This window comes from Sitophilus oryzae, unplaced genomic scaffold (assembly GCF_002938485.1).
Source record: "Sitophilus oryzae breed Bouriz unplaced genomic scaffold, Soryzae_2.0 scaffold_1744_pilon_pilon, whole genome shotgun sequence".
Classification (NCBI taxonomy): Eukaryota; Metazoa; Arthropoda; class Insecta; order Coleoptera; family Curculionidae; genus Sitophilus; species Sitophilus oryzae.
The window spans coordinates 2,211,926-2,239,699 of record NW_022146440.1 but is presented as its reverse complement, the minus strand read 5'-3'; the positions used below and the strand labels follow the sequence as shown (position 1 = coordinate 2,239,699).

The window sequence follows — 27,774 nt, the reverse complement described above, 5'->3', positions numbered from 1 at the left end:
TTATGAAGTGAAACTTCTTTACGCGTGCAGGGAGTAAAAATTCAAGGCTGTGGCACACAAGCTAGTGGTAACGATCGAAAAAGTCGCAAGCACAGCCTACAGCTTAGAAATATGTAGTGACGCGACGTGTACTTGTGAGCAGTCTACGTGTTTATCAAAAATATTGATATTTTAATACAAATTTTGTCAAAGTGAATCAAATTATTACGTGTAAAAAACTATTTGTTACGCGTACAAAACTATTTTTTAATTTATTACTTTTTCAACATTTCAAACTACAACTTTTCAAACATGTCCTTCAAATCCTTCATTGTAATAGCAAGAAGTTTCACTTCAAATATGCGCACATAGTACGCACACAATTTTTTTTATAAAGCAGGACTTATTTGATATTTATATATTATATAGTACCTATTTTTATAAGTGCAGAACTCTTTCAATAAAACGATAAATTTCTAGCTATTTTGTTTCATTTATTTTTCTTTATTTTCACGTAAAAACGACATAACCTGTGGTAACAAAAATCATGACATGAAGCTAAAAACGAGTAGGAAATAGAGTCAATGCAGGTACCGTACATGTATCATGAGTACCGTTGTTCTCGAATAAAACGGCGTCTAGTTGGCTTGGAAATGACGATCGATAACATTCCCCATATAATTTTACATGTAAAATGACAGCGATCTTCATTTCATAGCCATCGCTGACGCCGTTTTTTTTTTCGATCATACGGTATTTGCGGGAAACTGCTAATTTTTAGGCTGCTATGTTAGCATATATATCATATACCGATTTTCTACTTGTTTTCAATGAAGTTTATATAATCCAAAACAAGGTTCAAAAAAATATCGCTATCATATCGCTATCTAATAACATAATTTAGTCTTGCATTATCCAGACAACTAATAATACAAATTGAAAAATAGTTATAAATAAGTTTGGAGTATAAAATATTTTGTGCCCTCTATCTGTTATTAATGGTAACCACAGATGGTAACTGTGATGGTAACTAGTTTCCCACGTCGCAAAATCATGCAAAATCATATGCAAAATATTCAAACAGCTGAATTTGACAGACAAATATTTTCTGTCACTGTCAGTGTCAGCATTCAGCATAAAAGAATTTTGTTTTTGAAAAGCTTGCGCAATGTGATTAATTGATGAACAAAAAGATTATTAAATTCGTGTTTAAAACCGCTGTGTGGAAAAAGTATAGCTTTTTTGTTTTCGATTATGCAAAATAAAAGTTGATTGATGTTATGTGACCCAGGATTATTTTAATGATTGTGTATTATATTTTTGTTACAAAAATATTACTTTATTTAAAAGGAAATATGTCGGGACATCAAAGCGGTGCAAGTACACCTTGTAGGGTGGCTAAGACACCGCCAAATTCTTGTAAACAAGGGCCTTTGAAAGCTACTATACCCATGAGTGGAGTTGTTAAACAATCAAGTTCTGTAAGAAGTGTTAGTGGAAAGAGCCCCACAATGGGTCCTCCTATTTCACCATCATTTTCGTGGAGAAGCAGAACATCTCCTGAACAAGTATCAGGTCAAAGAAGTCCTGGTTCATCAAGTTATAAAGGCAAGACAGTTTTATGTTCACAAGAATTAGGTTAAATAAAAAGACATTTTAGGAAAATCAAAATTTAACGGAAGATCAACAGAAGTAATACGTCGAACAGCATCTTTAGATACCATTTACTTGAAAGGCCACTGGCCTAAGGACACATTTTATTGGGGTCACATGGGTACTTTGCAAGTGGATAAGGCTACGCAGGTATAAATTTACTAGAGATATTAAATTTTTATATTTAAAATTTAATTAAAAAATATTATAGACAGATGAAGTCGAACATGAATCTAGAAAAATTCATTGTATATCTGAAAGTGAAGATAAATTAGAAAAATTTGGTTTACGTCCAAAAATTAGGGGAAATAAGGAGCCAGGTAGTAGACATGTTTCACCTGGGGATCACACATCAGATACTAGTTCTCAAACTTTGGCTTGTATGTAATAAGTTACCACATATTATCTACATATTACATTTATTTCTACTTCAGCTTGTATGATTTCACCAACAATTAAAATAAACCCTGTAAATATTTGTGTGAAGCCCTTACCCAAGGCATCAATGCGTAGTTCTGTTGAAGGGCTCAATCAAGAAATAGAAAGGATAGTATTAAGAACTGGATCAGAAGGCTGTTCAAATGACATGTAATAATATAAAAATAGTTTAAAGAGCTAATACTAAAGTAATATTTTTAAGATACGAACCTAGACAAGCAACTCCTGAGGGTCACAGAGCTCCTTTAGCCGAATTACTAAAATATAATAGATCTCGCTCAGTAAATACTCAAACTCCCCAGGACTTCAGTCATTCTTCAGGTAGATATTTTTTTATTGTTTCAGTGAAAAATAATTTATTATATGTATTAAGTAAATGGTATTTAAAGGAGCCTCATCCAGAGAATCATTTTCACCTTCATTGTTAAGAAGATGGTCAAGAGATTCAACATCTAGTATTGAAGGTTAAATTTTAGAATTCATTTATTCATTAGCACACAATTAGAACCATTTTAATTTGCCAACCCTTTGCATGTCATATTAGTCAACTATAGGATCTAAATATTTTATGATCTGGTTTTGATTTTCACAGTTAAAACAATTCTAGTGTATTTTGTTTTGAATAAAATGTTAAGAAAGGAGCATATCAACAAACTTATGTCAAGCACGATGGGGAATTAATATGGATGATTAAATTCTGGATTATTAATACCATTCTAATTTTATTTAAATGTGTGAAAATATAGGGTAGACTCTTCAAATAAAAAGACTAAGGAAGGAGTATAATGCTATCCATGTATTCATGCATGGTGGGCGGAAAAAGGACTCTAGGGTGGGGATCCTTGACAGTTGTGTTTGACGATTCATTTGACACATGTCAATTTGATTTGAAATTTTGTGCATTTTTTTGTGCAAAATTTGTGCAAAGAAGCATATCAAAAATCTTAGGTACACCGCGATGGGCCTCAAATATGGCCCACTTAAATTCCGGTTTATCAGTGTCGTTCTAATTTTATTTAAAAAATGTAAAACTATGATGTAGGGTAGACGTGGGGTAGACTCAATAATTTGTTGTTTTATTTTACGTTGTGAATAAATGTTGGTAGTTATTAAAATTGTTATAAAAATATATAATTCTAATAAAATAGATAAGTTATAATAAGTATTTATTAACACAAACATCTGATACGCTACTGAAGCAGGTAAGTCAAATTAACGTATCTAAATTCTTTGACATCTAATCTTTGACAAGTAATAAACAAAAGCTAAAATGCAAGAAAAATATATAATTTAGTTAATTTAAGTGAATTTCATAAATGATCGGTTTACTACATCGTATGTATATTATATAGTCACTTACTAGCGAAAGTTGTTCCATTATTTCACTCTCATTTTTGCCGAAATCTACCGCACGCTACACAACCAACTATTTTAGAGTCTTTTTTTCGATAAATCGCGATAGTGTCACTGTTAATTTAAGTTCTGCCACAATTTCCATCTAGATTTACTACCTTTATACAACTATCAGTAGTAGAATAAATAATAAATAACATAAAATAAGCTCCGTAAAGACTGAGAAATCCACAAAATTTCAAATCAAATTCAAATGTGTCAAATGAATCGTCAAACAGAACTGTCAAGGATCCCCACCCTAGAGTGCTTTTATTGTGCTTTTTCCGCCCACCATGCATGAATACATGGATAGCATTATGCTCCTTCCTTAGTCTTCTTATTCAAAGGTCTTTACTGAACTTATTTTATGTTATTTATTATTTATTCTACTGCTGATAGTTGTATAAAGGTAGTAAATCTAGATGGAAATTGTGGCAGAACTTTAATTTACAGTGATACTATTTCGATTTATCGAAAAAGACTGTAAAATAGTTGATTGTGTAGCGTGCGGTAGATCTCGGTCAAAAATTAAGGAAAATAATGGAATAACTTTTCGCTAGTAAGTGACTATATAATATAGTTCATTTGTTCATTGATCTATTTTTATTAGAATTATATATTTTTATAACAATTTTAATAACTACCAATATTTATTCACATCGTAAAATAAAACAACAAATTATTGAGTCTACCCCACGTCTACCCTACATCATAGTTCTACACTTTTTAAATAAAATTAGAAATTAGAATGGTACTGATAAACCGGAATTTGAGTCGGCCATATTTGAATCCCATCGCGGTGGATCAGATTTTTGATATACTCCTTCCTTAATCTTTTTATTCAAAGGGTAGACTCAATAATTTGTTGGTTTTGTTTCATGTTGTCAATAAATGATATTAGTTATTAAAATCGTTAAAAAAATATATTTCTAATAAAAATAGATAAGTTATAATTATTTAATAACAAAAATAGGAGATACACTACTGAAACACCTAAGTCAAATTGGGGTATCTTATTATTTTTAACAAGTATTAAATTAAAGCGAAAATGCAAGAAAATATAATTAGTTAATTTTAAGTGACTGATTGGCACATAATTGATTGGCTTGGTACACATAAAGCACTTAACATATACCGTGTGGTGCATCACCCACACGGGACATAGGAATAACCATCATATCCCCAAAGATTTTATGTAAAATAAATGATAAATAAAATATTTTATGCAAAAGTTGTAGGTATTAGACATGTATTAGACTTTTTTAACGAGGCGTAAAAATTGAACTTTCGTTTAGAATTTCATCTTATTTGCAAAAGGCATTTAAATTTTATTTGCAAAAAATGATTGAAAACAATATTCTATTGAATGTCTTTAACTGTCAATATTTTTCGTGGTACGTGCCCTTCACTTTAGTTACTACTGGTAGGCACTAATTGTAAGTGTTAGGTAGGCACCTAACCTAACCTTTTCACATTTCTGTGAGTGTATGCAAAGTATGCATTCAACATTTTAGCTTTCAAATATCGATTGCCACTGGTATGCCAATTTTTTTTGTGAATAGCCACACTTAAATTTATACTAACTTATTAAATAAATACAATACTGTGTGACGACAAAATCGTTGCGCCAAGTCACCATTTGATTGCTCTTATCGAATAAATTTGACATTTTGATTCAACATGTAGTTCATCAATATGTAGGGAGACCCTACATAAATTGATGAACTACGTCCGGATTTACCCGGATGTGTCCGGGTTTTAAAGTGACCGATGCAGTCCGGTCCGGATTTGGAAAAAGCGTTCGGGAAACCTGACCGCAGAAACAACAATCTAACTTAGTAAAATATTTTACAGATATAGTTAAACTAATTTCTCATTTCTCAGTTACTTTGTTGAATATTTTAGTCTTTACTATGTTACAGCTGTACTTAACCGACTCATGTTCGAAAGTACAGAATCTCCAACCAAATCAATCCAAACCAAACCAAACAGAATCTGCATTCATCGTTATTTCTTAGGTTCAATCTACTGAGGTGTTCATTGAGGAGACATTGTCCTGTTAAAAACCCCGTGATAAATCCGAAGATTGTCCTTAATTAAACCAAGGAAAAGGGAAGTCTGTGATTTTTCTCGGTCGTAAGTTCTGAGAAATTTCTTTGAGTGTCTTAGACCGTTTTGATTCTCATTCCAGCTTACGGATGGAGTCTTCCAGATTCTTGAGTTCCGCTTTAAGTTGGCTTCCACTTGGGAAGCAGAACTGTTCTGATCCAGTTAATGGAGTGTTCGTTCCTTTCCTATCTGGATGGTTTGCTTCTTCATTGCCTTCTATCTTTTGGTTTGCTGGCATCCACAGTAGGAGGACTTTATTTTCTTTGCCTAATTTGTTCAGCTTCTTGAATTTGTTCAGCTTCTTCATTAAAAAATGCCTAGATTTTTTAATCAATTTCGAATTGATGGTTACTGAGTTGATCGCTTTTAATTCTGCTTGACTATTGGATAAGATGGTTATTCCTTGTTTCCGATAGTTTCTATCTAAGATAAGTTTTAGACATCTTTCGATAGCGTAAATTTCCGCCTGAAGGATGCTGGGGTAGGTGCCCATTGGTTCGGAGTATTTAGTTTTTGGCTATATTCCTATTCCTGTTCCGGCTTTGGTTTTGGAAGCATCAGTATATACCACTTAAGGTATGGTCTTTTACTTGCTGAGCAAACGTTTCTCTCTTCCAGTTCTTTTTATTACTCAATACTACAGTGAGGTGTTTCTCTAAGTTGTACATTCTTGGTATAGGTATGCATCCACTGGGAGTTGAGTAGTAGAATTTTCCTTTTCTCTCAGGAGCTTCCTCTCTCTCCTTCGCTCAGGATCTTGGAACACTCAGCAACACTCACGCTGGTCAGCTTCTGAGTTGACAATTCTCCCAGTACTGTTTTCCTCACATTTTACGTTTTGGTTGATACTACAATGGGCAATTTGACGTAATGTGGATAAATTCACAATGTTAGGGTATTGAATTTGAAATAAAACCGCTCTACGCTCTCTATTTGAAAAAAATCCACCATGATAAATATCGTTCATTTAAAAACAAGTAGTACTTAAAAATAGTAGCGGTGCCATGTAAACTTTTTCAATGAATTTCAACAGTGTTATTCAATGGTTTTGTTAATGGAAAATGTTAGTTTTGACGGGCTATATTTTTAATCGAAGTTTCAAAATTATTAGATCAAACATCATCAAACTTGAGGTTTGTGCGGCAATTTAGTCGTCACCCCGTAGTTAATAAATCATGAAATCATAGTTTTGGTCCATCATCGCTGTTTTGATCCCCATTTCGTATCTAGGCTTGTAATTGAAGTAGTTAAAAATATTCAGTAGCTTTTTGAGCAGTAGTAGGTAACAAAAAAATGTAATGAAAAATTGAAAATGCTATCAATCTACTTTATTATATTTCGTTTTGATCGTAATAACGTAATATGCAATATGATTTACCTTTACCTACCGTAAAAATCAAACTAATCAAAAGAAAGCCATATATTTACATATTAAAAGAAATGATTAGATATTTATTTAATATTATTTTTGTGTCTTAACTCACTGTGATTGTGTAGTAAATAGAATAAAAATAGATCTAGTTAATAATTTGTATTTTCTATATAGGTGAAAGTCATGGCTCCAGTCCTGATAATGAAACTTGTAAACTTGGCACTTCACCGCACATCAATAAATTTTTGGCACGTGAACCCCCAGATGGCTGTGAAAAGGTATTTATCAAATCTATTTAATGTGTGTTTACTTCAAAATAGTACAAATACCGAGTTGGCATACATATCTGGCCTTGGGTGCCTATTTTCGTGTGTACGAAGAGTAGGGTCAATACGCTCAGTATAATAAGATGTACTGAATAAAGAAAGAAGAGCAAGTATTTTCTCAAGCGCATGAAATCTAGCATCGGATTAACGCTTCGTTCTACGATACGGGCGATACGACCGACGCGACGTTATCAAAAACCGTTTTCTTATGAACGATGAATAATTTATTTTGAAACTTATGAATTAGCTCTGTTACCTTTTCTTATGAAAATGTCCTGACGCAGGACACTTGCATAGATATAGCATCGCCGACGCAGGACATAACGTCGCGCCGGTCGTATCGCCCCGTTGCACGCTTTCGTCGCCCACGTAGGACGAAGCGTTAGTGGGTTATCGCCATAGCGCGTCACTCCTAGACATGTCCACAACCAATGACTAAAGAATACAAGGACAAATAGCACCAGAGAACAAACTGTGACCATTCTTCCAAACAGTGCCGTGGCACATATTTTTCTTAAAGGGGCTTCACATGCGATTTTGTACGGCAAATTTGTTTGACGAATATGTCCGACGGACGAATCCGTACGTGTGTATTCGCGTGTCTGCTGGATATGTCTTGCTCGCCGTCCGTCGAAAAAACGACGAGCACGGACAGTGAGTGGAACATATCCACGCGTGAATAGTCCAGAACGGATTTGTGCGAGGCAAATTATCTTTTCTTCGCATCAGTGTTGCCGACAGTAGCGGAAAGTTGTAACGATGTAGCGGCAGAAATTAATTTTCTTCCTAAAAGTATGTTAAATATGTAAAAGTATTGTGGTAGGCACAACCCTTGAATGATCCCTAACAAATGTGTAAAAAAACATATAAAAGTTGGTTGTTATTTTAGATGCCCATGTCGCTTTAAAAATCATTAAAAATATTTATTTACATTAAATTTAAGGTAAAATGTTAATAGGTGTTATGAATAATTATGTATTTTATTGTCTAATTTATGTTTTAGTCGTTATAAGTGCAGGGATTCTTTAAGTATAATAAATATGCATAATCATGGCTACTGAAAAATTATGTCTTATTTCAAGCAAGCCAATTTTTTTTGTTATTATTTGGAGTATAATATACTTTATTAGTAAACTAGAATAATCCATATTTTAAAAACACACACTACTGCTAGAGATAAGCAACTACTGGCAACTACTACCGCGAGATAGATTTCTTTCTTCGGATGTGTGTATCAGAACGACGTACCTAGCGCTTTGTGTGTACCAAATAACGGATCTGTCCATTGTACAAATCCACCGTACATATACGTATGTGAATAGGCCCCTTAACGTAGCCGCTTGAAGCGATATTTATATTTTTGATAAATGTTTTCACTACGCCTATGGTCATTCTAATTAATTACGAAAAAACCGTATTAAAATGTTAACAGAAGGTACAAAACTAGTATCGACGTATAGTACGTATCAAGTACATATAATATCAGAAAAACAATTATCGAATTCAATAAAAAAACGCTAAAAAGGTGGAGTTGACTGTTTATTTCCCTATAAAACGTAACTCTTGGCTCTTTCTTATCATTGCGCCTTTTACACTTGAAAGCTGCAGAAATTACCATTGTAATAAAGTAATAAAGTTTATACAAAGTTCACTACACACAACCAACTATTAAAAAAAGTGTAAGTGGATCGGGATGATTTTTAAATGAAACACCCTGTATATTATTCCTTTGTTAGATGGAGAATTAAAAAAATAACATTTTTTTGCATTTTGGTTGGGTTTTTACATTTAAAGTATTTAAAAATGCGTATCTTGTGTCAATATCAGTCTGGTATTTTGTAGTTGAAACACAGTTTAAAGAATATAAATATATATTCTTTAAACTGTGGTTGAAATATTACATATTTCAACCAAACCAAACCAAAAACGCGAATATTTACGAAACCGTAAAAAATTTGGCCTCAAGTTTTAGAAGATAGTCCGTTAGATATTACTTTTAACTTTAGTTGATTGAAGTGATTATTCAATTTTAGGTTAGACTTAAATCTCTCGATGATAGAACGAACGTTCTCTTAGAACATGCTCCACCACCAAGCACATTTAAACTAAAACCCAGTTTAGGATCAGCTTTTAAAATTCTACAGCCTAAGCTAAGCCCTAACGAAGAACAAATTGAACTTACCAATCCTCAAGATAAATCTTCAAACAAGTAAAATCGTTTAAATTTTAGTTTGAAATTTTCAGTATTACTAATGAAATCAATTTCATTATGATTTTCTTTAAAGCTAGTGATATTGTTAAATATAATGCACAATTTTAGTTAATTTAAAGTTTGTAATTAATTATGAAATATGCATATTTTTAAAGCACTGTTTATATTATAGTAAATATTTATATCATTTTTAATACTGAAATTTCATTAAATTATGTGTATTGTTCTGTATTATGTGTAAATACAACAGATGGATTAAAAAGTTACTTTGTAATATATTTTTAAAGAGAAGAATTTAGGTTTTTGGGGAAAAACTAATAGCATAATAGCTGTTTTAAGTACCTACCTAATTTTAAAGTGAAAACGACAAAATTTTATTTACATAATAATAATTGCTATCCCTTAACATAGATGGTAGAAATAAATAAGATAATAAATTTGGATTTAGAAAAGACTAAAATAAAAACTTGTACTGAATACTGCTGTGTGAAACACAGATATGTAATATGGCTGACTGATAAAAAATTTGGAATAGGTTGTGGTTACAACTTCTTAGTTCAAAAATGTGCCTTTTGATAGTTATAATCATGTATTTTAGTATAAAAGAGATATTCGTTTTTCTAATTTAATTGAAAATGAAAACCTTTTGGCGAGTTATTTTCTTTATACATTTCCCTGGAAAGAAACGCGGTATTGTCAATATCAAAAATACAAATGTAGAAAATTATGTTCAACAAAAAAAGGTAACAGGGTGATAAATGTGATGTTAATGATGAAATAAGCCAAAAGCCAAACTTGGAAAACAGGGTGTATTTTTAAAATAAATGAATATTTCCATAAGATAAAAATGTGTTCATGAAAAATTGTAAGAAAAGACTTGACTAAGTATACAAAATTAATTTTTGAATAAAACTGGGTAAAAATTATTGCAAAGTAACTTGTCAGTCACACAGGGTTAGGAATAGCAAATTATTTTTAAAATTGTTTATTACCTAAAAATATTTCTCTTACCGACCCTATGTGGAATGAATATACATGTAAATATTGACTAAAAGTTAAATATTTAGATTATTTGTGTATGTTTTCCATAGAGAATCTGTTGACATTCCCCTTTCAATATTTTTTGAATATTTGTGATTTTCTTGTGAGAGGGACTGCAAAAAAGCTGTGATTTTTTGTAAGATGAGTAATGATTTTTGATTGAAAATAATTATTTTAAAATCTTTGATTTTCAAAATTTTCCAAAGGAACGGACAATGTCTATAATAATTTTTAAGTATTTACTAGAGTAACCTGTGTAGTTTTTGTATTATTGTAATTATTGAGGTAGAGAATTTTAATAATTTGCATTGTTACATTTTTGTAAACTATTTTTTGAAATATTTCTGTATGTTAAAAAACATATCCAATAAAAGGTGAGACTGACACATTGTTCTATTTTTATTACTTAATATATCCGATTCACGCAAGAAGATAAATGAGTCGGAATATTATCATTCATAATATATGCACCATGCACCGTCATACATTCATTTATAATTCGTTAAAATTATTAGTATGACGAAATCTCTGCTCTCATTAATTATTGAAATCTTACCGTTGTGTCATTCTAAATTGATGGTTTTTATTTTAATAATACAAAGAACGTAATAACCATTTGAAAAAAGAAACAGATAAATGCAGAATTGTCTATTCCTAAGATTAGTTAGAAATAAAACCTGAATTAAACAGACCCACAACCCACATACAGAATTTGAAATTTGATGTGAGATTAGAAATGTAAGGAAATTGCTTATTAATTATATTGATATATCAATGGTCTAATATTTGCCGACGTATTATTCAAAACGCCTCGTTTGCCGGTTTTAACAGCTTAGTAAATTCCGGCAATAATCCCGAGGAGAAATGTTTCAGCTCATTTTTCGGTCCCTTTTTCACATGTATGAATTTTCATCAGGGTCTTGACCAATCGCCATCATTATAACGTTAAATTGTAGACCACCAATTTAGGATGGTTAGATCTGCATAGAACCTTAGTTACAGTTGAAGACTACAGATCTTTGAATAAAAAGATTAATTTCATTCATGTCATGCAAGGTAGACGGACAAAGGGTGGGGATCCTTGACAGTTCTGTTTGACGATTCATTTGACACATTTGAATTTGATTTGAAATTTTGTAGATTTTTCAGTCTTTACTGTGCTTATTTTGTTATTTATTATACTACTGATAGTTGTTTAAAATAGTAAATCTAGAAGGAAATTGTAGTAAAACTTAAATTAACAGTGGCACTATTGCGATTTATCGAAAAAGACTGTAAAATTGTTGGTTGTGTAGCGTGCGGTAGATCTTGGTAAAAAATCGAAGGAAATAATGGAATAACTTTTCGCTAGTAAGTGATTATACACGTTGTTAATTTGTTTATTACTCGCGGCAAGAGCTTTATGGTTGAAATATGTCAACCTCGGCCCGCTCATCCATAGACGACGCGACGGGACGAGTCGGCAGAAAACCCTATAAGTACATGCGTTCTCAAGAGGCAGTGTTGCCATTCTGTTCCCCTATAAGTAACTGTTCAGTTAACAACCTGTATAATATACATACGTGTGGTAAACCGATCATTTATGAAATTCACTTACAATTAACGAATTTTATATTTTCTTGCCTTTTTGCTTTTATTTTACTACTTGTCAAATATTCAATTTGACTTACCTGCTTCAGTAGCGTATCAGATGTTTGAGTTAATAATTATTATAACCTATCTATTTTTATTAGAATTGTATATTTTTATAACAATTCTAATAACCACCAACATTTATTGACCACGTAAAATAAAATAATAAATTATTAAGTCTACCCTACATCATATTTTTACACGTTTTGAATAAAATTATAACGGCACTGATAAACTGGAACTTAAGTCGACCATTCTAGGACCCCGTCCCCCTCGACCTAAAATTCTTGATATGCTCCTTCCTTAATCTTTTTATTCAAAGCTACAGATGTATTTCCAAATACTATATGTCCAAAAACGACTATATTTAAAAGTTACCATTACTAGCGTCGTAAGCGACATAAGAATTCAAATAAACACACTCTACTTAGTGTCATACTCTATCCAGAGCATGTAGAATGTAGAATGTTTAGGAGGGGAGTTAGTCACCGCGACCTTAAAGATCTATTGTGTGTTCCCCTTTCTTGAGCTATAACCAGTTATAACTCATCATACAGTCTCAAGGCTTTAACAAAAGCCAGTATCTGAGACGGCTCCATAGAGGCCAGCTGTCCAGAGCATATTCAACCACATGCATATACTTCTGACGTGTCATTTTTAGTTTTATAAACACCTGGAACCTACGCTTATCGCCACCTTCTAATGGAATTTCTCAAATATTTGAGCAGCAAACGAAAAAACCTTCTTTCTAATTTTTGTACAGGGTATCCCACTAAGAATAGCTCTCGGCTGTATCTCGGAAAGTATTAGCCGTAGGGCTTACGGAAAAAATATTTATAACTAAAGGGTCTATGAGAAATAGCTGGAAATTATTTTCAAGTTTGTAAAACGGCCGCTAGTGTGCGCAACTGCCATGGAAAATAAGAACATATATTTTGTACGGAATAGCTTCATAATCTTCAGTAAATTTTGGATTTTTTTTTGTTAGAACCATTTTCCCCTATCTGCTAAAATAAAGTGGTGGGGGAAGGTTAGATCTATCTTTATTTAAATGTTAATAACTCCGGATTAGATGATCAGAATCGAATAAACGAGAGCTCGTTTAAAAGAGCGTTTCTTACTCTATATTATACCATAAAAATAATAAGGTTTTGAACGAGACGCTAGGGAGCGCTTTCTTATTATTTAACAAACATAGCGCGTTTTTTCAAAAAAATGAAATACGATAGTATATGTTATTTTAGCTGATAGTAAAGAGTAGTAAAAGCTTAAAAAGTCAGCGAAAACCGCATCTTGATATCTTCTTTCAAACCGAAGATATTAGTAAAATTATAATAAATAACAAAAAATAAGCCCTTATAATTACCTTATTTTTACAACACGGTATCAGTAGCCCTCTTGATTATGCCCACTCTAACAAAAAAATAAGATAGAAACAGTTAGTTTATTTTAAAATCGACGAAATACCAGAATACCAGAGAGATTTATATTAGTATTAATATCTAATAATTAAGATATTAATAACAGTGAACAAGAAACGATGATTCAGTGAAGTCATGGTAGGCTTTGGAAAAAGTTGTTTTTGACGTAATAGTATAAACGTAAAATTGTTATTAGATCAAAATTTTGATAGTCTTTTATCGTTTAATTGCTTTTTCAAAATACCGACAACTTCAAATAATACAGGAATATTGAAAAAGCAATTAAAAGATAAAAAAAACGCTGCTAAGACTATCAAAATGTTGATCTTAATAACAATTTGACGTTTATACTATTACGTCAAAGCAACTTTTTTTCAAAGCCTACCATGACTTCACTGAATCATTGTTTCTTGTTCACTGTTATTAACATCTTAATTATTAGAGATTTATACATCTGGTATTATGGTATTTCGTCGACTTTTAAATAAACTAACTGTTTCTATCTTATTTTTTGTTAGAATGGGCATAATCAAGAAGGGCTACTGATACCGTGTTGTAAAAATAAGGTAATTAAGGGCTTATTTTTTGCTATTTATTATAATTTTGCTAATATCTCCGGTTTGAAAGAAGATATCAAGATGCGGTTTTTGCTGACTTATTAAGCTTTTACTACTCTTTACTATCAGCTAAAATTACATATACTATCGTATTTAATTTTTTTAAAAAAACGCGCAATTTTTGTTAAATTGTAAGAAAGCGCCCATTCGTAGCGACTACATTCAAAACTTTATTATTATTTTTTTTATGGTATAATATAGAGTAAGAAACGCTCTTTTAAATGAGCCCTCGCTCGTTGGTTTCTGATCATCCAATCCGGAGTTATAAACATTTAAATGAAGATAGACCTAACTAGCAGATAGGGGAAAATGGTTCTAACAAAAAAATCCAAAATTTACTGAAGATTATGAAGCTGTTATTTATAGTACCCATTATCTAGACAAAATTCTGTAAAAATTCTATTTTCTTATTTTTCATAGCAGTTGCGCCCTCTAGCGGTCGTTTTACAAACTTGAAATCAATTTCCAGCAATTTCTCAGGTATAAATATTTTTTCCGTAGGCCCTACGCCTAATACTTTCCGAAATACATCCGAGAGCTATTCTTAGTGGGACATCCTGTACATAAAATTCATTAATAATACAAAAAATAGATACTCAACTTCAAATTAATAAATCAATTCATAACCAGTAATATACTGTCTGATAAATTCCCATATTCAATTATTCACAAACATGGTATATTTTTGCAAATTCATGAAATCTCATGAAAATGAAAATCAAATTAAACTTCATTTATTTGAATCTGGAATGTTGTAATTTAAAATTTCACTAAATTTTGTTATTCTGAATAGCTTTTATTGCCACTTGATTTAATCAAAACTCATGCTATATATGTAATAAGACAAGAAAAAACATTTGGGTAAATTAGTGGCAGACAGTTCTGCAATTAAGAACGGGCGTAATAAATAAAATAAATGATTGATTGTTGGGATGCTTATATTAAGCATAACTGCATTGTACAATATATAAAAAAATACATACTAGTGACTAGACAATGAAAATAATTTGTACAAAACACATGCGCTTTACAAAATATCGTTTACTTTTTAAGTACTATTAAAAAGTAACTTGGCAGCAATAATTGAGAAAGTAAGCCACAAATAATTACTTTAAAAATAGAAAAGTAATCTTGTGTAATGACACTCAATGCATACATACAAGGCATTTATAAAAAAAGGTTAAGTGTTATAAATAGGTGAAATATTTCAACATGTTAAGCGGATCTCTTAGAACGAGAAAATTGTCTCTGAAATTATTTGTAAAATTATCATATAAAATCTATTAGTGAATAATCACAAAATAATTTCAACATTTTTAGAATATGTACACGTAAGGTGATCCCATCAGAAAGCATTGTGAATCTCCCTTTTTAATCTTTTCCATATACAATTTATAAATGTATGATACTTAAACATTTTCTTACAACTAGACCTACTTACTGACTTTTGGGGAATAATTTGAAAAAATAAAATCAACTTTCTAATACAAACAAGGAAAAAAAAACAGTTTTACTCTTACAAAATTAAATAAAATAAACTTTCAGTCTAAAACTTGCCATTTAACTGATCTATGACTTTCTATATTATATAAGTTATTTAAAATCACCTATTTAATATCAAAACAATTTATAAAAGCTTAACTAAGTTACTTAAAGTCATGTTGATCACTTAAATAGGAAGTACCTCATGTACTCATAACGTGAACATTCTATAGAAGTATTTTACTTCTAAGAAAATGTTTTGTAATCATAATGGACTGATTTACCAGTATCTGTATTTTTTGATGCAGTTATTACCCAAATCGACTACAACAACGTGAAAATCGTTGGTAACTGCACAACCACTAGGTCTTTTTAATTTCGAGTCGTGTGAATCTACATACTGATTTACATTTTTGTCATTTGAGGATAATACTTGGAGATAAGTTCGACCTTTTTGTTCTGTTCTGCTGGCTATTATGCGGTTGTCTTGGTCGACAATTATACCGCCATATCTTCCTTTGCCTGCAGAAACACAAAATAAAATAATGAAATAACGAGATTGTTATTATTCTTAATTTAAATACCTTTTCCTTCATCATAGATAATTTCCAAGAAATCTCCTTTTGCCGAGAACATTTGCAATCTGGAATCAGCGACAAAAATTTCTCCGGTTGATCCAACTGCCACAGATGAGATCAAACTAAAGGTGCCTTTTTTACCAACCTAAAAAAACAATTACTGAAATATTATTTCATCAATTAGACAAAACATCTGAAACCGATAATAAATAAAAGTTTGAATATCATATAGGTCATTACACAACTTTTCTAAATATGACGAAATATAATCCGCCAAAGCAACCAAAATTCGCATTTTTATTTTATTTTTCGGTTATTTACTATAAACTATTTTTGTGTTAATAAGATTATAATTATTTCTAACAATGCTCTATTGAGATCTGTTCCTAACCCTTACTAAATACACTGAAATAGATATTTTTAGTTTTATACACAAATGTGAAACCATGCTGATACAACACACTGCAAGTAAAATTATTTGCACCTTTAGTACCTACTGCATATGTATGTATATAGTATGTACATATATACTAGCTCTGGTCGCTTCATCTGCGTGGTCTGTATTTTAATCCATGCAACACAGAGAAATATAAATGACCGGTTGACGAACAGAGAGACAAAATAAAAAGCGGCATACAGTATTACGGTTTTTACGTTTGCAGAAAAATGTGTCCAGAAAAAAATTAAATAAATTATTTTAAAAACTCTCATGTATGAAGTTCTGAAATGAAGATTAGATTAGATTTAGCTTAGATAATAATATATCTATGCTAAATACATATATAATCTATTACAGCTGTAGTAAAATGAGTAACCAATTGTGAAAAATAAAGTTCCAACCCTAGATGCAACATTTTTCATAAACGCTTAGTTGTGCGGTTTGAAATTTTGATGCAAAATCCGGCAATACCGCATAGAAGAAATGTATCAACCTAACTTTTATCTCTTTTTAATACATTTGATTTTCCAGTAAGCTGTCGACATCATTGTCTTACACGTTAAAGACCACGCAGTTTCGATGTATAGATCGGTATATGTTTAATTATAAAAAATGTATACCTGAAACAAAATTTTTCCTTCATCATCAAAAACAAAAACGCAGCTCATTCCATTATCCGCTACTAAAAGATGGCCATAACTCCGATCTACAGCTACGTCTATTGGTTCCTGGAAGGCATTGTATGTAAAAGATTTGATAGTTCCACCATCTGTATCCATTTCAGTTATGACTTTACTACGCCAGTTAACTACCACCAAGCCGTTATTTGAGATCGCTATTCCTATTAAGAACAAACTATTTAATAAAAATTAAACAATCTATTATATAGATTATATATCTATTTTTTTCTAAGTTCCTCAACTGCTAAATTCTACTCACCCGTACAACTTCTTCCCAACAATCCTTCATTAGTAACATGTTTTAAAAATTCAAACTGCTCATTCAGTACTTTTATTCTGGAATTGCCTGTATCTAATACATAAATAGTCTGATCTCTCTCATCTATAGCTACAGCGACGGGTTGATTAAATTCGTCCTAAAAGAAAGTTACAATTTGTTTACTAAAATATAATCCTATCAAAAACGGCATGTAAAAAATGGGCGAAGCAATTCTCAAATGTGTGATCCCATATGATCGCAAAAAAATGGCATCCATTTGGCTTGGAAATGACGATTAGTTCCCATATAATATATATAATATTATAACTCAAGAAAGGGGAACACACAATAGATCTGTAAGGTCGCGGCGATTAAACCCTTCCTAAATATTCTACATTCTACATTATTATTGTTAAGCTACGGTAAATATTATAGCATAGTAAATATGGTTAAATAAATATTTCTTACTTTTCCGCTTCCTCTTGTTCCGTAAATCGCTATAGGATTATTGTGTTCTGATACATCAAAGTACATAGGGTTATCCTTAATGGGACGATCGATCACAGATATTTTAACACCATATCTAAATAAAAATAAAACAATTGAATTTAGAAATTTGTCATAGAAATAATTAATTTGTATTTGATTACCTTCCAGCTTTTCGCGCTCGAAAGAATATTTTATAAGTACCATCATCACAGTCGTGAATTCTAAGTGGACAAACGCTATCCATATTTTGATCGGCGGTAACCTGTAAAGTAAGATAATATCTATGACTTTGTGGAATAAATACTTAATTAATCTGATATTAAGTAGTATTAAATAAATGCTAAATAGAATCAGAAGCCTTTATTAGAATTGGTCTCTCAAAAAGCATTTCTTATATTGTTTCCGGTTAAAAAGAAATGTGGAACTACAAGAATATAACAGAAAAATGCGGGCTGTACGAAGTAACCAGATGTATACTATTTTTAGGGGGACAAATTGCTTTCTTATTCGTTTATGTTTATGTAACATTTCTAATTAGTTTATTTTTTTCAAATCTTCATTTTTTATTTCTTTAAAATATAAGTTTTGAATCACTAGCAAAAAAAGTTAGAAATGTAAAGTGAACGAACTTCAGTATAAAAATACCAACACAAAAGTGTATCAAATATTTGATTTTTATGTAAAAACTTGCTAGATCTAAAATCCACATCTTTATTAATGAAGAACTATAGACTCAGTGCATTTCAACCATTTTTTTTTTAAAAATTATTAATTAAATTCCGGCACCAGCGCTCGGTACGGAAGAAATCAGAACTGTCCGGATACTTTATTTCAGGCGGTCCCGGTTATCGTTCATGTTGATCGCATTGAAATAATATTGAAATCATGGCTGTCATAGAGTACTAGGCTATGGTAAGTATTTTTAGTAGGCCTTTAGTGCAGGCCTTTAAGTATTTTGGTTCTGACTAGTGTAGTTATTGAAACTATAAACTTCTCTGATACCTAGGAAGTTTGTGTGATGTAACGCTTTTTCGGTGGTGAAAATTAAGTGAAAAAACTGGAACTGGGTGTCCGTCGCAATGTGTTGTAACAATTTCAAATGATAAACTGTAATGTTAATAAAATTGCCGAAAAAATGTTAACACGAAAAGAAGGCTGATATTGCATGGTTGTTGGATGCAATAACATTCAATACAACTTCCCAGCATTTTCACACCAGTTTGATCAAAAGCAAAAATAGATTCAGCAGTTCGACGAAACAGGTGAGTAAACAATATGCCCGTTACATAATCAGAAAATTAAATACACATATACTTTGAGCAGATAAAATATAATGTGATCAATACTAGTGGTATACTTTTTTAATCAACTAGTGCTTACATTTTTTATGAACATCTAAAATTATAATTATGTATCTTTAAAAAATTTCGTTGCAGCCCAAATAGCCCCAGTTATGTCCCCACTATCAAAACCGATGTGTAAAACTATACTCGCTACCGTAATTGTACTCATCTAAAATGTTTTATTAGCTTGAATAATACATTATAATACAAGTTCTTTAAGATTCAAGACCTTCTGCAGTTATCAAAATATTTACCTTTTTAAAACTTCTAACATTTCTTAGAATAACTATATAACAAAATTTTCGTGCACTTGCTACTTAAACTCGCGTATTTCCTTAAGACGGTTGTTTACGATATTCTCCGATGGTGGCAGCACCGGCGGAGAATGCACTAAACCTACAGATCCCTCCAGTACTTTGAATAAGAAGACTAAGGAAGGAGCATAATGCTATCCATATATTCATGCATGGTGGGCGGAAAAAGCTCTCTAGGGTGGGGATCCTTGACAGTTCTGTTTGACGATTCATTTGACACATTTGAATTTGATTTGAAATTTTGTGGATTTGTCAGTCTTTACGGAGCTTATTTTATGTTATTTATTATTTATTCTACTACTGATAGTTGTATAAAGGTAGTATTTGAAGCATTTTATACTAAACTGCGATTGAATTTTCTCTCTGATATTATTTATCTATAGTTTATAGAGAAGGTATTAGTTTCTAGGGCCACGATCAATAATATACCGGATGTTTCTCAAGAGTAGTTTACCCTGTAACTTTTTTATTTTTTTCTGATAAAAAACGAGATTTGGTTTGTTAATACATGACATAAATTAGATTGATTGACGTATTCGGTCGTTTTTAGCCACTTCCTGTTTCACCGAAAATGACTACAACTTTGATGTTTAAATGGCACCCTCGGTATTTTTTTACTTTATTCAATAGTAAATGATACTCTGAATAGAATGGCATATCATATGGCAACTTTTGACATTTTCGCTTAAAAAATCGTATTTTAAATTTCTAGAATCGTATTTTAAATCTAGAATGTCATGGCTGTGTTAAAAACACTAATTTTTACTAAAGATGCCTAGGAAAAATAGATTGATCGTCTATTGTCGTGTCTTCTCCTGGCCAGTTAAAAGATGCTCAAATCGTATTTTATTTTTTTTAAATGGAACGAGGGTGACCTCTTGGCATATTTAGAATAAGCATTTTTTAGGAAGAGGTCAGGGGTGAGCCATCTTAAAAAATAATTCTTTAGTAGTTAATAGATTTTTTAAGAATTGGATAAAGAATTAGATAATTGAGAACCGTAGGAAGAGTAGGTATGTGTGCAGCAGTGTGCAGCAGTTGCAGCATATCTAAAGTTTTAATATCTATAATGTGTTGCAGATGTTAAAAAGATCTTAAAAACTAAACTACTGATTATTATTAATTTTTTTGAACTGTTAAGCTATATACACATACATAGACGATTATATACCTAAATAGTACAATATTTAAATGTTAAAATCGCAATCGCAGGTTGCAGTAATCGCAGTTTCAATTGCATCTCTACTTAATTATTTATTAATGAATATGACTACTTACCAGAGAAACTTCAGCTTGAATTGGATCACCACCAGTTTTTCTCGCATTTCCGTGATAATCTACAGTCGTAAGCGTAACGCAGCTCTCTATTCCAGCAATAATATTATCGTCAATTTGCGCCGTACATAAACTAGGAAAAGTAGTACTGGTCCTGACCTTCCCTAAATAAAAACATTAAGCCTTACTAATTTTATTCTCATTTTCATAAAAGAACAATCATACCTAAAATACCTAAATGCTGTTGTATCTGATCTAAACTATCATTAAGACTGAAATCACATGTGAGAAAACAATTTTCCCTAGGCTCTCCTAGACTAAATGCGGTGTCTAACTTTTCAGTGAGAATTTCGATTTTTTGTGTGATGTTTCGAACTTCCACCTGATACTGAAGTCCCTGACATTCTTGCTCAACCTTAAAGTAAACAATGTGTGCTAGCTGTTGCACTGATTAAACCAAAATAATGCAAAAACGGTTCAAATAGAATGCTGCTTCGATGTTAACATCAAGTTTATAATACAAGCATTTTTAGTAAACGTTTGGAAACCTGCTGGCCAAGGCTTCTTAGGTGTGTACTCGCCTTTACAACTTATGCATATATGTACACCCATTAAGGCGGGATGGCACGGTCAAAGTTACTTGGACCAAGTACGCTTTGATGCTGCCATATAACTGTACTCTAATTATTACAGCAGAGCGCAGCATTAGCTGCGCGCGTCTCACTTGTACGCTGCTTGTAAGTATTGACTGTGTGATCAAAGTTGAGTTGGAAAACTTTTTAACATCACCGAAGTAAGTAGGCTGCGTTCCAATTTACTTGGATGCTACAAAGCCGTCCAACTCGACTTTGTTAAAATGGTTGATACCATACAAATAGCATAATAGTGAAATGTGCGCAACATTTATATCAGCATCATCATCATTTTCCGCTTATTCAGCCATTTCCAATTATGATGTAGCCTCCCTCATATACTCTCTTTATAGTTGAGCCCACTGTTATTTAACGAAACAAGGTATTGACAGACCTTATATAGAAACTCTCGCCAATATATACAAAACCAAACTAAGCCAAAGCAAGAGTAATGATATATCAAACAACTCAAGAGTTCTCAACTGGCAAAGGAGTACGACTGGGAGACGCGATATCCCCAAAGCTGTTCACAGCAACATTAGAAGAAATCTTCCGTCAACTGGACTAGACCAACAAAGGATGAAAAAATAGATGGAGAATATCTTAACCATCTAAGATTCGCTGTTGAAATAGTCCTAATTGCCAATAGTCCTGAAGAACTACAAGCACAAATTAATGAACTAAATACAGCCAGCAATAAAGTGGGTCTCAAAATAAATTTAGCAAAAACTAAAGTAATGTACAACGAACTAGTGGAAAGAAAAGACATTCTAATAAATATCATAACACTGAAAATAGTAGAAGAATTTTTGGACATTTTTTTAGAAATATTTGGGACAACTAATACACAGCTCGGGATATCTACTACCAGAAATCGACAGAAGAATTAAGTTAGCATGGAGTACTTATGGAAGAAACTCAATCATATTCAAATCTAGAATGCCACTCTATCTAAAGAAGAAAACATTCGACCAATGTGTACTATCAGTCATGACCTATGCATGCGAAACCTGGTGGCACAATGTTCTATGGAACGCAAATATATGGAACGAAATATGCTGGGAATAACCAAGGAAGACCGTAAAAGAATAGAGTGGATACGACAAAAGACCCAGGTAATAGATATCATCCACAGAGTCAAATCCCTCAAATGGCAATGGGCAGGACACCTGGCAAGAAGAAAGGACAACAGATAGACCACAAAGATTATAGCATGGTACCCATGAGAAGAAGATCAAACCTGAGATGGACCATGAAATTAGGAAATTAGCAGGGATAACTTGGGCTCGCATAGCCAATAATAGACACAATGTCTATATGTATGTATATTTATAATGGAAACATCCGGTTGATTTGGTCCAAGTACCCTTTGACTGTGTCAACCAGGTTTTATAAAGTAGCTCAAAATCAGCACAATAGTATTCAATATGACACATACCTTATTTTTTTCATTTTCTATTAGCCCATGTTGCTCGTCCAAAACTCGTTTCTTTTCATTACACATTTGATTAACTTGATCGACCATCTCTTGCTTTCTGCGATCTATGGCTACTTGAATTTGCTGGAAGGTCGCCTCTATTTGCTCTATACATTTATCTTTGGCAATATTTAACTTATTCAACTCTGAGGCCACTCCCTCCTGAGCCTGCGATAACTAAAACGACAAAATTTAAGTAATGCATTAATTAATGAAATATTATCGGTTTTAGCACCTTTGATATACATTCGTTTGCTTTATACAAGAGTATTTCGGACATTCTCTTTATAGCGATGGAAAAAGGTATAATTGTATGTTCACAACTGTTCGTACTATCATTGTGCGAACCGCCGGTACATTGTGTACAGAACACTGTATCACAGGTTTCACAAAACAGGAGTTCTTCATTAATGTGAACAGAACATTTTGGAATGACCTAAAATTTGATATACAGTCATAGAAAAAGTCTGCATCATCTGGGATTTTACTTTATTTATAGATTTAGGTCAAATTTTACTTTGGCGTTAGTTTTTGCTTTAAAGAGATTAAAAATGACGTAATAAAATTTACGCTGTTGCTATAGGGTATCTGTCAAATTTGACATTTAAAAAAGAAATGGTTGAAAAACGATTTTATTTGCTGAATTTTGAAAAAAAATATTTGAAAAAGCTTTTTAATTTTACATAAGTACACTAATTTTCAACCATCTAGATGAAAAATAAAATTTCGTTATTTTTCACCAGCCGATTCTTGTGGTAAAGCAAATATATAAGTTGGTCTTATTCTGACTGTCAAATATTTATCTACTGGTCTTATATTTAGTTGTATTTATTAAATCAATTAATAATATTCAGAGAAAAATAAATTTAGTTGTAAAAAATTAGACTAAAGTGATGCAAAGTAGTAGTAGTAGTGGCCGGCCGTAGCTCCAGGGTTAGTGTGTCGATCTGCGGAGCGGAAGGTACTGGGTTCGATCCCCAGCCAGTACGGTAGCTTTATTTATTTAAATAAAAATATTTATTTATCTAAACAGAGCGACCAACGAGCCGCTACCTCAAGGAAACCAATGGTAAACCAACTTGAGTATATTTGCCTTGTACAGCTGATGACACACATTGCAAGTACATGCGAGAGGTAGCCGACGCTCTATATAGAGTATGGCACTGTAAGAAGAAGATGCAAATTATGAATAACTTCCCGATTTATCGAGATGGCATCATGAAATTCGTATTTGGACATGCTTGAAACTTATTTGCACAATACTAAATGTCAAAAGTGTATTTCTCATAGCATACTTATAGTATTGTTTTGTTTAGACATTGCCCCTGAATGGTCTCTAGCGGGCCTGTGTGTGGTTTTTAAAGAAAATCTAAACTTAAGTTGAGTAATTAGAGAGAGAAAATGTACAGGAATGATATTATTTTTATATATTTCATAGTTTGCATTACGCAAGCCAATTCATTTTTTAACAACAATCTTTAACTTTTCGTAAAAAAACTACACATTTAAAAAAAAGAGAGGTTTAGTTAAGTTTTTTAAATAAATTCAAAAAATTTAACTAAATATATTACCAGATAGGTATCTGACTGACAAACGGCTCCCATCCGTAATTTTTGCTTCTTTCCCGAGAATCGGCTGCTATTGGTTAAAAATTACGAAAATTTTTGTTTCATCTATTGTAGATGGCTGAACATTGGCATATTTATATAAAATAAAAAAAAATCGACATTATTACTTTTTTACCATATATATTTATAACTTAAAATGTCAAGTTTGACACATACCCGAGCGCAACAGGCGAAATTTTCTGATGTCATTTTTACTATAAAGTAGAAACTATTGTCGAAGTTAAATTTCACCTAAATCCGTTGATTGAAGAAATAAGAAGATGCGCAACCTTATGGGCGATTTCGAGGCGCAAAACCTCTCCGAGATGTAGCTGGCGATACCCAAGAACAGTTAACCTAATAGGACTGATCATTCAGCCAAGTGTCCGCCAGGTGCATGCGAAAACTACTCGCTTTGTGACGTCATTGTAGTCCTTGTCATAGTTATTAGTCCTTATCCGGCAACCAATAATACACGCACGTGCATTATTGGTTGCCGAATGCAAAACGTTCATTATTTAGTTTATTTATTTAAACACCTTATATGTATGCAGTATAGAAAATTAAGTATATAAATCGTATTAAATACTCGGATAAGGCATTTTTAAGAACAGCAGTTCCCAGCATCACCTTTTGCAAGCATTCTTTTTAGAGTACTTCCATATTTTGCTTTAAAATAATTTTAAAGTTAATAAACAAAATCGTGGGCACTTAGTAAGCACTTTGTCACAATCCACAACACAAAATGAACGTATTTATACACTCTATAGCTCTAAAAACTTTAAAGACACCTTTTTCACATTTAAAATTGACAAAATAATTAACTCAAAATTTCTCAGCTGTTATTTTTATAAGTTTACCATAGGCAACTAATAATACATACTATCATGACAAGACTTTGACAAGGACTACAATGACGTCACAACTGTCAGCTGAAGCGCGGGAAGAGGCGAACGTACGTCTTATGAGGATGAGCAATCCTATTAGTTTACCGTTCTTGGGCGATACCGTCGCCGCTAGTCAACCTGTCCCAGATTTAGTTTAGCTCTGCGCCGCTGCGCGATTTTGCCGTTTAGAGCGCAGCAGATAAAGAATACTGTACCGTAGTTCTGCTTTCAGTCAACAGAGTGAGTGGTTGTCGGTGACAGTGTTGCCAAACCTACAGAGTAATCCGTAGATTTACGGGTACAGTACGGTAATAATACGGATTTTCTATCATGAAGATCGCTGTTATTTCATATGTAAAATATTCTGGTAAATGTCAATAGTTCGTCATTTCCAAGCCAACTAAACGACTTTTTTCGATCATACGAAATATTGAGTACCTATAAAAGAATTTTTATTTTTGTTGTTTATTCTATGTTTAACAAGAATACATTTTCAATACATAAACGCGGATTTTTCATCCAAAGATATTTCGTCAAACATATTACAGATATTACACATTTTAATATGACAACACTGTCGCTTTCAGTTCCACACCGTCATCGGTATGTCTTCGCTAGCCGAATTAGAGAAAATAAATGTTTTATGCGTTAGCCGCAGAACGAGTAGTGGCTCCACCGTACAGCACTTGAGACGTAAGCGGAAATCAAACCGGCCTTGTCACGAATTTGCCCATTAGGTTTCGTATCTGTCCAATTCTTTCAATCAACCCTAAATCAATAAATAAAATAAAGTTCCTTATGAAGCGCACTTTATCTGTGACACTTGTATTCTTTAATAATTAAAACTACGAGTAGAGTACTTCCACCGTTAACAGTATTACCTCTCTCCTTTGCCTGGACATCAGATCCAACAGCTGATTGACTAAAAAAGACGGCGGCAATGCGCTGACACCACCTCTGGGAATAGTAATCAACTCTCTGCAAATCGGACATCGAAAAGATCCCGTGTCCCGTGTTTGGGACGCGGCAATTCGCGTGAGGCAATGCAAGCAGACCGTATGTGAACACTGAAGCAATTTTGGAGTGTGTTCGCTGCCATCATACATACCTGCAATAGGATATGACAAAGACATTTCAGAAAACACATTTGGAATAGTGTGATGCAGTAGCAGAATGTGAAAGAAGAAATGATTACATTGCAAGAAAATGGTGTAGAAAATTATGAATATGAATATTTTCAAAGTTGTTACAATAGCAAGAAGAAAATCGCCCATTGTTTATCGAGAAGTTATTTATAACACTAATATTGGTGGCACACATAATTTAGAGATATAAGTTTGAATGATGTTTTCTACCCAAAAATTAGTATTAAAATGATTCTCACTTTGATCATTTACAGAACATTAAACATTAAAATGTTTATTGCACAGGGCCCGGCAATAGTGTGTTGGGCATTTGTAGCTCCTATAACAAAAAAACTTAGGAATTTTGTTTAAGTGCAAACCTGAAGTTTGTATTGGGATGTATTTCAGGAAAACATTTTTTTACAAGTTTTATAGGGTGGCTCAAAAACACCCTGTATATTATTGCATTTTTGACTTCCTTTCTGATTACTTTACAACATAATCCTTAGATATTTTTAAATGTGTTTTGATAGGTTCAGAGATATTAAAAAATGAATAAAAATACAAGAAATGTCCTGAAATCAAAACTATACCAGGTAATTACTGTAGTTGGTTTGTACTTACTTTGCTATATATCGTAATCTTAAAACATACAGGGTGCTCAAAATTCTATGTTAAACTTTCTAATATATAAAAGGGTTTCTTCGTCTTTTTAAATGGTTAAAAGTATCTTAAAATTTTACGGATGTTTGTGGTATTATAGTACATATGAGTTTTTCAACAGTAATTTTTGCCAAAGCCACCTAATGATTTTTGTCCGGTATTTTACCGTTCAAAAAGCCATATTATGTGCGAAATATCTGGGAAACCGCTAAATTTTTTAAAATACTTTAAACACAGAAAATTACTATTTTCTAATTCTTCATCAAACAAAGAAATAATATATAGGACATTACATTAAAAAAAACAAAGAAAAACTATTTTATATGTTAGAAA

At 32.2% G+C, this 27,774-nt stretch overlaps 2 protein-coding genes across 9 annotated transcripts in view; one reads left to right on the top strand and one right to left on the bottom strand.

The window, feature by feature from the left end:
* Window positions 1-1,088: 1,088 nt before the first annotated feature.
* Window positions 1,089-10,906, top strand: LOC115881886 (protein FAM117B-like). The gene is made up of 7 exons (XM_030899607.1): window positions 1,089-1,587; window positions 1,640-1,782; window positions 1,844-2,012; window positions 2,067-2,220; window positions 2,273-2,391; window positions 7,118-7,221; window positions 9,303-10,906. Exons 1-7 carry the CDS (start codon window positions 1,281-1,283, stop codon window positions 9,480-9,482), a joined length of 1,176 nt encoding a protein of 391 aa, XP_030755467.1. The 5' UTR covers window positions 1,089-1,280; the 3' UTR covers window positions 9,483-10,906.
* A 4,206-nt stretch (window positions 10,907-15,112) lies between these two features.
* LOC115881883 (tripartite motif-containing protein 2-like) overlaps window positions 15,113-27,774 on the bottom strand; it is a 77,130-nt gene continuing 64,468 nt past the window's right edge. For all 8 annotated transcript variants that reach the window (XM_030899602.1, XM_030899599.1, XM_030899596.1 and 5 more), the window contains 11 exons: window positions 26,536-26,762; window positions 23,396-23,596; window positions 23,122-23,337; window positions 21,277-21,466; window positions 21,055-21,215; window positions 18,281-18,381; window positions 18,099-18,213; window positions 17,631-17,787; window positions 17,312-17,532; window positions 16,259-16,397; window positions 15,113-16,196 (listed from right to left, as the gene is read on the bottom strand). In XM_030899602.1, coding sequence (XP_030755462.1) covers window positions 15,955-16,196; window positions 16,259-16,397; window positions 17,312-17,532; window positions 17,631-17,787; window positions 18,099-18,213; window positions 18,281-18,381; window positions 21,055-21,215; window positions 21,277-21,466; window positions 23,122-23,337; window positions 23,396-23,596; window positions 26,536-26,762 — 1,970 coding nt within the window. In that variant the 3' untranslated portion in view covers window positions 15,113-15,954. The remainder of the gene's footprint in view (window positions 16,197-16,258; window positions 16,398-17,311; window positions 17,533-17,630; window positions 17,788-18,098; window positions 18,214-18,280; window positions 18,382-21,054; window positions 21,216-21,276; window positions 21,467-23,121; window positions 23,338-23,395; window positions 23,597-26,535; window positions 26,763-27,774) is intronic.